This window comes from Dipodomys merriami, unplaced genomic scaffold, assembly GCF_024711535.1.
Source record: "Dipodomys merriami isolate MVZ:Mamm:240054 unplaced genomic scaffold, mDipMer1.0.p SCAF_11, whole genome shotgun sequence".
Lineage (NCBI taxonomy): Eukaryota > Metazoa > Chordata > Mammalia > Rodentia > Heteromyidae > Dipodomys > Dipodomys merriami.
The window spans coordinates 42,618,399-42,631,160 of record NW_027202382.1 but is presented as its reverse complement, the minus strand read 5'-3'; the positions used below and the strand labels follow the sequence as shown (position 1 = coordinate 42,631,160).

General features: G+C 43.1%; 2 protein-coding genes across 3 annotated transcripts in view; one reads left to right on the top strand and one right to left on the bottom strand.

The window, feature by feature from the left end:
* Positions 1–12,762, bottom strand: part of Stxbp1 (syntaxin binding protein 1) — a 75,262-nt gene that overhangs the window by 18,600 nt on the left and 43,900 nt on the right. For both annotated transcript variants that reach the window (XM_070014129.1, XM_070014130.1), the window contains exons 5-11: positions 11,376–11,454; positions 9,545–9,648; positions 6,231–6,379; positions 4,304–4,388; positions 3,356–3,486; positions 2,112–2,219; positions 805–865 (exon numbers count right to left, since the gene is read on the bottom strand). In XM_070014129.1, coding sequence (XP_069870230.1) covers positions 805–865; positions 2,112–2,219; positions 3,356–3,486; positions 4,304–4,388; positions 6,231–6,379; positions 9,545–9,648; positions 11,376–11,454 — 717 coding nt within the window. The remainder of the gene's footprint in view (positions 1–804; positions 866–2,111; positions 2,220–3,355; positions 3,487–4,303; positions 4,389–6,230; positions 6,380–9,544; positions 9,649–11,375; positions 11,455–12,762) is intronic.
* Ptrh1 (peptidyl-tRNA hydrolase 1 homolog) overlaps positions 1–12,762 on the top strand; it is a 59,149-nt gene that overhangs the window by 30,979 nt on the left and 15,408 nt on the right. The gene's annotated exons all lie outside the window — the stretch shown is intronic.

The window sequence follows — 12,762 nt, the reverse complement described above, 5'->3', positions numbered from 1 at the left end:
CTATTTACTCTCTAACTGTGTGACTCACCTAATTGAACCCATTTATCCAGGAAAATTTTACTAGACTATTACTACATACTAGGTACTATCAGGTGCTGCAGATGCTTTATGAGCTGAACAGACACACAAAAGGCAATAGAATGGATTAGGGCTTTTTGACTCAGTGGGTAGTGTAAGGGCACTTAACACACAACACATATCTAGCCAGCAAGGGGCTTAGCTAGGGAACTAGGAAAGGTAATGAAGTGGGAACACAGAGAGTAAGGCAGAAGACAATTGGGCCTGGGAAAGCATGTCCACAGGGGGTGGGGCTTTATCCTAACGGGAGCTAAAAGATGATAGTTTGGGCATGCATAGTTTGTAAAGTCCTCATCCCTTAATTAAGTAAGAATGCCACTTCTGACAGAGAAGAAGAAGCTGGGGCATAGAAAGCACCTGATGAGTCAGGTTATAAATTCCAATTCCACTATACGGTAAAAAAAATTCCCAAGATTCTTCTGGTTTTAAATGAATTATGATCTCAAACAGTAAACATTAATCCTCCAAGTAACAAAAGGCAGTTCTATAGAAACATCAAATGATGGCCATTCCAGATGTGAACCTTTTTAAAAACTAGTTTTGGTTCTGGGGGATCAAATATAATGCATACAAGCACTCTATCACTGAGATATATCCCCCTAGATATGAATCTAAGTAAGAAATCAAGACAAAGTGACATTAAGTATAAAGAAAAGTATCACTTTGCTAATTCCCTAGTCCTTGCCAGAGAGAGATTATGGGCTGGTTTTCAGGGTATGCATTTACCTTCTCTCCAGTGTTCATTCTCTTGCTAGAAGAAAAATCCTTCAGAGACCTTGTGACTTCTCTGGAAAATGGAAGGAGGCAGTTAAGTCCACAGTGGCGCCACAGGCTCTCTACAGGCCTTAGAAGTCAGGTACTAGCTTCCCTTGAGAATTTCTGTCAACTTTCTGACTGCTGAGGTATGCATTTAAAGTGATTTTCAAAGTGAAGAGACACCTTTTAAAAAAAATTAGTATGCTAAACCACTGGCCTACAGAGTAGGGTATATTAGACAATTCAAGGGGCAAAGAGCAAAAGTATCAGAAAATCTTGTTTATTTTCAGTCATCTTTTTCAAATACATGTCTAAACATTCAAATGCAGTAACTATATTTACTTTGTCTTCTCTCTCTCTCTCTCTCTCTTTTTAATCATGGAGCTTGCAGTCAGCCCTGGCATTGTCCTTTAGCTTTTGGGAAGGCTGGTGCTGTATTACTTGAACCATAGCTCTACCTCCAGGTTTTGGTTTTTGTCAGTCATGGGCTTGAACTCGGCCTGAGCACTGTCCATGAGCTCTTTCATTCAAAGCTAGTGCTCTATCTTTGAACCAGAGCTCCACTTCCAGTTTTCTGGTGGTTAATTAGAGATAAGAGTCTCAAAGATTCCTGCCCAGGCTGACTTTGAACCATGATCCTCAGATCTCAGCCACCTTCAGTTTTTACTGGTTAATTGGAGGTAAGAATCTCACAAACTTTGCTTTCCAGGCTGGCTCTGAATTGTGATTCTTAGATCTCAGCCTCCTGAATACTAGGATTATTGAGCAGAATGTATCTTTCTGAAAAAACAGAACTGTTATCTCCATTTAAGGCCTAACAATGCTTAAATACTAGAAACATTCTCAACACTTTCAGATAGCAGTAAACTCAGTACACAAGGTCAGCTCTTGCTCAGAAACTTCAGCAAAGCTGGCAGGAAGCCAGCATACCAGCTCTGCAAAAGAAAAAGTCCAACTGCATGCAATCGTGTCTGAATCTTTCTTTTAGTGGAAGCAACAGGCTTTAAATACTTAATGTTTATAAAGCACTTTACTAAGAGAGCTACCAATATTTTCCAAGAATCTGAAAAGCTATCCTAATATACAACAGATTTACTAACTTTGTGGACTGGATTAGCTCAAGTTCAAAGTACGGAAAGCACCCATCATCCTTGGTTAATATGTTAATGCTTTACAAATTCACAAATGCAACAAATTCACTCCCAATTGCAGTGTGTATATCACCCACAGTTAAGAGAAGCATCCACCCTGTATAAATGTGGAGGAAATGCTCTTACTGGGACACTTCTGCAATGTGCTTGTGGCGCAGTGCGATCCACAGGTCGTCATCCTCATCCAAGAGCACCTCCTTCACCCGTGCTTCTCCAATGCCGCTGGTCTCGTACCTATAGGAAGTGGAACTTGGGTACAACTTTGTGCTCCCAGCATTCCCCAGACCCTCTTTGGTTTGTAATGACAGCAGCTCAGTCCTCAGTTGCCAGGTGATCAAAGGAACAGCTTATAACAAGAATGATTATCTTATGTGCCAGTCAAGCCAGCATGGCAGCATGGCTGCAATTCTCTGGGCAGAGAGAGACTCAGTACTATTCAAAGCCAACAACTTGGAGTTTTGCTTTAATTTTTGCAGTTGGCTCATATGAACATTCCCCAAGTCTCCTGGTGCAGGGCAGGAAATTGGGTTATATGTGGGTTTAGTTACTTTGAGGAGTGAGGCAAAGCTTTTATTTTTTCTTTCTGGGCAAGAGCATAGATACCATTCCCAAATGAGTGGCTTCTAAATGGCTTTCAGCAGCTAGCTGTGACAGGATCTTGGTATTTGGCTACATGTGAAATCATGAATGGCTGAAAGAAGTAAGAATCACTGGAGCCAGGAGAAGAGTTGAGAGTAGTATTTTTTGAACCTTCATTTTGAAATGACTATCTTTCTGAACAAGATGACAAAGTAAATGACAAAAGAACAATGCAGTCTGACTTCATAAAAAGGAAAAACAGGGGTGACATTGTCCCTTTACCTGATGTAACTGTAACCCCTCCCTACATCACCTTTATAATAACAATTAAAAATTTACAAAATAAAGAAGTGTGTTTAGAATCTGAATTTCTGATCAGAGACACCAAGAAAAATACTTTTTATAATGAAGAAAACAATTCCACTGCACAGAAAGTTCAGTAAGAAACTTTTGTTGATATAGTTTGTTTTCATGTTATAACCTATAATTAAGGAATTTTACTTCTGAATAAGATACACCTTCATACATTCACACCCACATACAAACTATGGACATATTCAAGCAGACTATGAATTTAGGTGATAGGAACGTGAGAGCTAAAGCTAAAGATCTTCCTCAGAAAGGGCAACAAGTTCCTACTTAGAAATACCATGTGCCTTTGGGAAACAGAAAAGCTTACAGGCTTGTCTAAGAGATTGTATCAGTGTACCTGTTTTACTTTGTCTTAAAAGAGAAGTATTCTTGGTTGATTTACAAAGCTATGGTCACCCTAAAGTCTGTAACATACTTACTTGTAAACATCATTTTCAATGGGCAGAAGATCATAACTCATAGCCTGAAAGGTTAATTCATGAAGCACAGGGGAGCTGGGGTCAAAGCCACGATCCAGAATGAGGAGCTGGGAGCGTGCCTTGTCTGGACCCTGGAAAGAAACAGGGGAATGCTTGAAAGCCCACCTGGACAACTCTAGTTTCTCCAACTAGTGAAGTCCCTTGGTAAAAGTAACAGCAAGAAGGAACCTCTGAGGAGTCAACCAACTAAAACAACATGGGTAGTCTGTTAACTGTGTGACAAGAATACCAATAAGTCCCATGCTTCTATTTCCTAGTGAGGGCCCTTTGAACCAGATCTGAACTGTGAGTAGAGGCTGAAGTGAGCTTATCTATACAGAGGAGCACCAGGTTCTGCTACAATCACAATGACCAACATCTGTTATGCCAGGACTTTTAACTTCAAAGCCAAGGCAGTGACAGAACAGCTCTATATCTTTTTAAGGGGGAAAAAGTGCCAGGAACTGGAACTCACTCTAACACTGAGCTATGCCTCCGGCCCCCAGCTCTGTATGTTGATGGTAATGGTGATTACACCAATGTATACATGTGTTAAAACTGTAGAGAATTGTGTATACACAAAGTAGACACAAAAACTAGTGAAATCTGAGTGAGGTCTGGAGACTGTACCACTGTCAATTTTCTGTCTGATACTGTACTACCATGGCATTTCCTGGATAAGGGGAGTTCTATGCTAAAATTAGGAAAGTCCTGGCGAACAGAAACAAGTTGGTCACCTTGGCTACAATAAATGTTATCTGGATCACCCTACCCCATGAACTTTGAGCATTTCTCAAGTGGGCAATATTCAGGAAAAGCTATCCTCACATACACCTGGAGCAATAGACCAGTACAGGTCTATTGGACTGCCACATAAATACTGGGGTCATGGCCCAAGACCAGACTTACCTCCCCCATTGTTGGGTCATCAGCTTTATAGGCATCGAGCTTGTCCTGGATTAGCTGAGCCAACAAGGCATTGTCCTTGTATTCCCTGATAAAGGAGTAACTGAGGGTAAATGACTGGTATATGCCAACCACACACAATGCACCAAGTCCCCCCAGTAAGAATGCAGGACAGGGCAGGGAGATCAGGAGACACAGGGGTATCATCTGTATTAGGAACAAACCCAGAGCCCTGCACATCCTAGACAAGCACTATTCCATATCCCCCAGCCATTGATTAATTATGTTTTTTACATTAAGGATATATCTACAATCTTGGCATGGTAATACACCTATAATTCTGGCACTATGGAGGCACAGTGAGCTATACAGCAAGTCTGTTTCAAAAATAAATTAAATTAAAAAAATATATATGGAAGCAGTAGAAGTCTTTCTAAGTAACTCCAGATAAACAATCACAATTCACAGAGGGCCCTGACCCTTCCTCCTTTTCTCTTGATCAGGACACCTGAGCTGGACCCATATGATCCTCACTCTCTCCTCCATTCAAGTTCCCCTGGGTCTTGTAGAAGGTGGATGTAGCCCACCCCTTTGCTAACCTCAGCACCACAGCAGTTCAGTCCTCAGCTATATTCCTGCTCCTTAGTTAAAAATGAAGAAAGAAGGGTTGGGAAGGTGGCTCAGTGGTAGAGTGCTTGCCTTGCATGCATGAGGCCCTGGGTTTGATTCCTCATAAGCAGGAAAAGCCAGAAGTGACGCTGTGGCTCAAGTGGTAGAGCACTAACCTTGAGCTGAAGAGCTGAGGGACAGCGCCCAGGCCCACAGTTCAGGCCCCACGACCAACCAAAAAAAAAAAGAAAAGAAAAGAAAAGAAAAAGCTGGACGCTGGTGGCTCACATCTCTAATCCTAGCTATTAAGGATGCTGAAATCTGAGGATCACAGTTCAAAGCCAACCCAGGAAGGAAAGTCCGTGAGATGTTTTTTTTGGGTCCGGTCGTGGGGCCTGAACTCTGGGCCTAGGCGCTGTCCCTCAGCTCTTCAGCTCAAGGCTAGCACTCTACCACTTGAGCCACAGCACCACTTCCGACTTTTTTTCTTTTTGCTTATGTAGTGCTAAGGAATCGAACCCAGGGCCTCATGCATGCAAGGCAAGCGCTCTACCACTGAGCCACCTTCCCAGCCCATCCGTGAGATTCTTTTTTTTTTTTTTTGGGGGGGGGGGTCTGGTCATGGGGCCTGAACTCTGGCCCTGGTCACTGTCCCTCAGCTCTTCAGCTCAGGGCTAGCACTCTACCACTTGAGCCACAGCACCACTTCTGGCTTTTTTCTTTTTGCTTATGTGGTGCTGAGGAATCGAACCCAGGGCCTCATACACGCAAGGCAAGCGCTCTACCACTGAGCCACCTTCCCAGCCCATCCATCCGTGAGATTCTTATCTCCAATTAACCACCAGAAAACTGGAAGTGGTGCTATAGCTCAAGTGGTAGAATGCTAGCCTTGAGCTGAAGAGCTCAGAAACAGTGCCTAGGCCCAGAGTTTAAGCCCTACAACCTACAAAAAAAAACAAACCCTAAAACAAACCCCACAGCTTCTGTTCTTATCTTCTAGCAGGCTTTTGTTGGTGAGTGCCAACAATGAGGAAAGTCAATGCTAACAGCATTGAGCTCTTTTCCTATGGCCCCGATTCCAGTTTGATGCAGCTTCTCCCTGAGACAATACTCACTATTAGCCCAGTCAGACCCTCAACTTGTAATATTCCTGCCTCAGCCTCTTGAGTGCTGGGAATACAAGTGTATGCTACAATGCCCTGTAAACCTTGACACTCTGGAGACGATTTCCAGAGGAAACAAAGCCAGAGAACGACTTGGAGACAGTTCAGACTAAGGGACAGAGAGATGCCTTTTACTGCAGGCTAATGTGCTGCCTTACCCCCGATACCGCACAGCTGGGTACTCCTTCAGGGTGGCACACAGGGTTGCGATCTGCTCTGCCAGACGCTCCAGAATAGGATTCTTCATCTGAGCTTTGTGAGGACTGTAGAAACTCTGGAAAGAGTCAGCAGAGTCCAGGGAATATACCTGAGAAGGAGGAAAAATACACATGGTTTGTGAGGGTGGTAAGCTGCTGGAGTTCCTCCACCCTAGCAGTCCATCTATGGGACATGACTGCATTTATTCCAGGGCTAGGCACTGCACTAAACATTTTGGAACTAGTAGTGACCCAAGCACACCTATTCTCAAGAAATCTCAAATGCAGTAAAAGGAGGTTGAGAGCCGGGCACCGGTGGCTCACCTGTAATCCTAGCTACTCAGGAGGGTGAGATCTGAGGATTGAGGTTCAAAGCCAGCCCAGGCAGGAAAGTCTGTGAGATTCTTATCTCCAATAAACCACTAGAAAACTGGAAGTAGTGCTGTGATTCAAGTGGCAGAGCACTTGCCTTAAGCTGAAGAGCGCAGGGACAACACCCAAGCCCAGAGTTCAAGCCCCACAACTGACTAAAAAAAAAAAAAAAGGAGGTTGCTATTAAACAGAATGAGAAGTAAAATGTGGTTTTGAGAACTTGATAAATGCATGGGAAAGTAAAAAAGCAGAGAAACAATGTCTAAAAGGGGTGGACAAAGAAGACACTTGGACATCTGAACAGGGCTTGAAGGAGATGAGGTGTTCCGTCTCCAGCAGGGGACTTCCACATGGTGAGATGAGTGGTGCCAAAGCCCTTGGCAGGTGTGTGTGCCTAGGGGTCAGTGAGCAAGGGAAGGGGAGGAGATTAGTGTAGGAGATCACTGGCTAGAATAAGGTTTTTTTTTTTTTTCTTTATGTGTTTGTGCGCTAGCGTGCATGTACCAATACCCAATACTGGGGTTTGAACTCAGAGCCTGGGATCTATACTTTAGCATTCGTTTTCAAGGTTAGCACTCTATCGTTTGAGCCACAACTCCACTTCAGGATTTTTGGTGACTAACTGGAGATAAAAATCTCATGGACTTTTTTCCCATCTGTCTTCAAATCACAGGTTTTCAGATCTCAAACTCCTTAGTAGCTAGGATTGGCTTTTAACAAACAAGGGACAAGTTGGAAATTTTATTATTACTAGGTAAACAAGAGCTTTTTATAGGTTTAATATCTTATCCTCAACAAAGCATTTTTCATCTTCTCATTTCTTCTTCTCCTCCTCCTCCTCCTCCTCCTTCTTCGTTATTGTTGTTGTTGTTGGTTGTAGGGCTTGAACTCAGGGCCTGGGTGCTGTCCTGGCTTATATTTTATTTTTTTGTTGGTCGTTGGGCTTGAACTCTGGGCCTGGATGCTGTCCCTCAGCTCTTCAGCTCAAGGCTAGTGCTCTACCACCTGAGCCACAGTGCTACTTCTGGTTTTCTGGGCTGGCTTTGAACCGCAATCCTCAGGTCTCAGCCTCCTGAGTAGTTAGGATTATAGGCATGAGCCACAGGTACCTGGCTTGTCCTTTAGCTGTATCTGCTCAAGGCTGACACTCTACCATTTGAGCAACAGTTTTACTTCCAGCTTTGGTGGTTAACTAAAGATAAAAGAGTCTCATGGACTTGTCTGCATGGGCTGGCTTTGAACTACACTCCTCAGATCTCAGCCCATTGAGTAGCTGGGATTTACAGGCATGAAACACTGGCACCTGGCTTATTATTATTATTATTATTATTTTGTCAGTTGTGGGTTTGAACTCTGGGCCTGGGCACTGTTCCTGAGCTCTTCAGCTCAAGGCAAGTGCTCTACCACTTAGGCCACTTCCAGTTTTCTGGTCATTAATTGGAGGTATGAGTCTCATGGACTTTCCTGCCCGGGCTGGCTTTGAACCGTGATCCTCAGATCTCGGCCTCCTAAGTAGCTAGGATTACAGGTGTGAACTACCAGCATCAGGCTCATTACTCTTTTTGTGAAGAGTTCTGGAGGTATAAATCTTTTTCTTGAACTACTGAGAATACTTTCATTATTCTCTTAAGTATACTTCTGTATACTACCTTGATCTTTTTTTTTAAGTGATTAAAAAGGTGGTCTATGGCCATATCACCCTGAATGTACCTGATGTCATCTAAAAAAAGGTTCATTACTTTCTTAAAAGTTCTGAAATATACGATTGGATAAGTTAACACTAGGTTTTGTTCAGTTCAGGTGATGATGGAACTGACATACCTCTCCCCCCCCCCCAAAAAAAAGAAAACATCGTGCCATTGGTCAGGCAGGAAATAAGCTTCAAGTCATGGGAGAAGGGAATGAGGCAGGCTTTCAGTGTTCACACTTTTATCTCTTCCACCTCTCGTCTAACAACAGACCACTCTCTGGTTCTATAAGCTAATCTATGAAGATCTAGTATACCACAATCATCTTTTTTTTTCTTGTCATAAAATATATAAAGTCTTGTTGTTTCTAGTTCCTTGTTTGCTACAAAAATACATCCTAACAAGTCTTAAAAATATTAAGATAGGGCTGGGAAGGTGGCTCAGTGGTAGAGCGCTTGCCTTGCATGCCTGAGGCCCTGGGTTCGATTCCTCAGCACCACATAAGCAGGAAAAAAAAAAGCCGAAGTGGCGCTGTGGCTCAAGTAGTAGAGTGCTAGCCTTGAGCTGAAGAGCTGAGGGACAGCGCCCAGGCCCAGAGTTCAGGCCCCATGACCAGACGCCCCCCCCAAAAAATATTAAGATAAATTTTGTATATTCTTTGCCAATCAGCTTCACCTTGACAGGTTTAGGAACTTTGTTTTTTAACAAGGGGAGAGCTTTGCTGCTGTGGCCTTTGGTGTGTAAAGTGTTAACAGCTAATGATGGAGGAGACCATCTGTTCTCATACCACGTGATGAGCTGGGGCTATTGCCAATAAAAACAATGTCCTTCGAGCAGATGGGATGCTCTGAGCCCTTCCCTTCCTTCCCTCTCCATATTCTTTTAGCACTGGCTACTTGGGTTATTCAAGGAGTCATCTGAAAGGAGTGAACCCTGAGCAAGAAGAAAATGAATGCAAGAAAAGGCACAAATAAAAAGTGATTTAAATATTTTTGAAAACATGAGGGGAGGGGAAAAAATCAGCAATAGTGAGTAAACAAGATGAGGACAGTGGGCAGGTGGCAATAGAAAACCATTTGCATTAAATAAACGCCCACATATAACATGTCATTTGGCATCTTTATTACCCCCCAACACCCCACCCTCTCAGAGTCCTGATATGGTAACTAGGGTGTAGATCATAATCATATGTACTCACTGCCTGCCCAGCCTCACCTGGGATTCATATGGGAGAAATGCTATGTTGATTTCCGTCAGTGTTTTGATGACTTTGGCAGCCCGAGATTTCACCAACTCATTAAACAGGGCATCTGGACAAGCTGCAAGAATGACAAAAGACACTTGAGTTTCCTGTCTACCTGCTGGCTCACAATTATAGTGCATTCTTTATTTTTATTTATTTATTTATTATTATTATTTTTTGGGTCCGGTCGTGGGACCTGAACTCTGGGCCTGGGCGCTGTCCCTCAGCTCTTCAGCTCAAGGCTAGCACTCTACCACTTGAGCCACAGCGCATTCTTTATTTTTAAATGGCACCTAGAAGTTCATCTTATTGTAAAATATCCAATTCCTTTAGAGTATAAATGGAATGTAAAACCACCTGCAGGGCCCTTAACATACATCACAGCGACCTGAACAGCAAAAGACTGAGATATTCTTTCTTCCAAGCAATTGAAGGAAAAGCAACAAGTGATTAAGAGAGCTAAGAAAATGAGCACCAAACGTCTAACATGTTCACGATGAAGAAAAAAAGAAAGAAAAAAGAAAATCAAATTCTCCATAGTGACTTGTTGGGCGATTTCCTTAAAAAAAGGAAAATCCACCGGGCGCCTGTGGCTGGCTCATGCCTGTAATCAGCTACTCAGGAGGCTGAGATCTGAGGATCATGGTTCAAAACCAGCCTGGGCAGGAAAGTCCATGAGACTCTTATCTCCAATTAATGACCAGAAAACTGGAAGTGGTGCTGTAGCTCAAGTGGTAGAGTGCTCTCCTTGAGCTGAGGAGCTCAGGGACAGGCCCAGAGTACCCAGCCCCACAACCAACAAGAAAGAAAGAAAGAAAGAAAGAAAGAAAGAAAGGAAGGAAGGAAGGAAGGAAGGAAGGAAGGAAGGAAGGAAGGAAGGAAGGAAGGAAGGAAGGAAAGAAAGAAAGAAAGAAAGGAAAGAAAGAAAGAAAGAAAGAAAGAAAGAAAGAAAGAAAGAGAAAGAAAGAAAGAAAGAAAGAAAGAAGAAAGAAAGAAAGAAGAAAGAAAGAAAGAAAGAAAGAAGAAAGAAAGAAAGAAAGAAAGAAAGAGAGAGAGAGAGAAAGAGAGAGAGAAAGAGAGAGAAAGAGAGAGAGAGAGAGAGAGAAAGAGAGAGAAAGAGAGAGAGAGAGAAAGAAAGAGAGAGAAAGAGAGAGAAAGAGAGAGAGAAAGAGAGAGAGAGAAAGAAAGGAAAGAAAGGAAAGGAAGGAAGGAAGGAAGGAAGGAAGGAAGGAAGGAAGGAAGGAAGGAAGGAAGGAAGGGAAAAGAAAAAAGAAAAAAAAAGAAGAAGAAAGAAAAAGAAAAAGAAAAACCTTGGAGAGGAAACTGGGTAAAACCTGATTTATATGCTTAGTCACTCATCTTTCATAGTTTTCCCACCAGAATTTATGTATAACCCACATAGTTAGTTAGAAAACTAACTCCAGGGCAATGGTTCAGATTCTGTAAAACACAAAGACTACTAGACTGGAAGCTTTATAGTTGCAGCCCTGATGAAAACATGCTATAAGTTACAGAGATATCTGGAAATCTGTACAATGAATTGCCTAGGCTAGCATCAAAAAAAATTCTGCTTAGCAGGAAGCCCTTTGTCCTTAGAAGAGGTGCTCAGTGAGCAAATTTTCCACAGGAAGAACTGCACAATCTGGTAGGTCTGTATTTGTGTATGTTTGTCTTATATGCAATTTATCTTCTAAAGGGAAAATAAAAGACCGGGACAACCATGTCAACAACCCATTTCCTCCCTATTGACATGACTTGGGTCTGTCTCACGCTGCCTAGTGGGTCACTTGCAGGTGTACTTACAATCAGTGAAGAACACATGTGCAGCCCGATATTTAGCAGTTGGCGGGTCCTTAAAGTCACTGATGAGAGAGTGGACAGACTGTGGACAGAACAAAAGAAGGTACTAAATCCATTCTAGAAGCATATGGGACCAATATCTGAACCACGTTAAAAGAAGCTGGTTTCAGATTTCTTACACAAAACAACACAGAGTTTCTAATGTATAGTTCTAATATTCATGTTCATCCATAACCAGGTTTGAGTACTTAAAATTACAATTATTGTTAGCTGGGTGACAGTAGCTCATGCCTTTAATCCTAGCTACTCGGGGTTAAGATTTGAGTATTGTACGGTTCCAAACCAGCCTAACAGGAAAGTCATAAGATTTCTTCCCCCAGGGACTGGACCCAAAACCCTAAGTTCAAGCCCCAGGATTGAGGGGAAAATAAGATTGTTTTAGAGTTTGGCTCATTCCAGAATGAGTGGGTCACCATAACTTGAGTATCTATGGAGATTCACACTGATGGAATGTCATTCTGTCAAGTTAGTTGACGCTACAGAAATTCACATGTAAACCAATTTTCAAAAGGGAAAAGAAGCCAGGCATCAGTGGTTCACACCTGTAACCCTAGCTACTCAGAAGGCTGAGATTTGAGAATTCTGGTTCAAAGACAGCCTGGACAGGAAAGGCCGAGAGACTCTTATCTCCAATAAACCACCAGAAAACTGGAAGTGGTTCTGTGGCTCAAGTGGTAGAGCAATAGCCTTGAGCTGAAGAGCTGAGGGGCAGAGCTCAGGCCAAGTTCAAGCCCATGATAAAAAAAAAAAAAAAAGGGGGGGGGCTGGGAAAGTGGCTCAGTGGTAGAGTGCTTGCCTTGCATGCATAAGGCCTTGGGTTTGATTCCTTAGCACCACATAAGCAGAAAAAGCTGGAAGTGGAGTTGTGACTCAAGTGGTAGAGTGCTAGCCTTGAGCTGAAGAGCTGAGGGACAGCATCCAGGCCTGGAGTTCAGGCCCATAACTGACCAAAAAAAAAAGTGAAAAGAATGTGGAAAAATCAAGAGGAATACGTGTGTGTGTGTGTGTGTATTGGTCCTGGGGCTTGAAGTGTGTGTGTGTGTGTGTGTGTGTGTGTGTGTGTGTGTGTGTGTGTGTGTGTGTGTGTGTGTGTGTGTGTGTGTGTGTGTGTCCGTCCTGGGGCTTGAACTCAGGGCCTGGGCACTGTCCTGGGGCTTGAAGTGTGTGTGTGTGTGTGTGTGTGTGTGTGTGTGTGTGTGTGTGTGTGTGTGTGTGTGTGTGTGTGTGTGTGTGTGTGTCCGTCCTGGGGCTTGAACTCAGGGCCTGGGCACTGTCCTGGGGCTTGAAGTGTGTGTGTGTGTGTGTGTGTGTGTGTGTGTGTGTGTGTGTG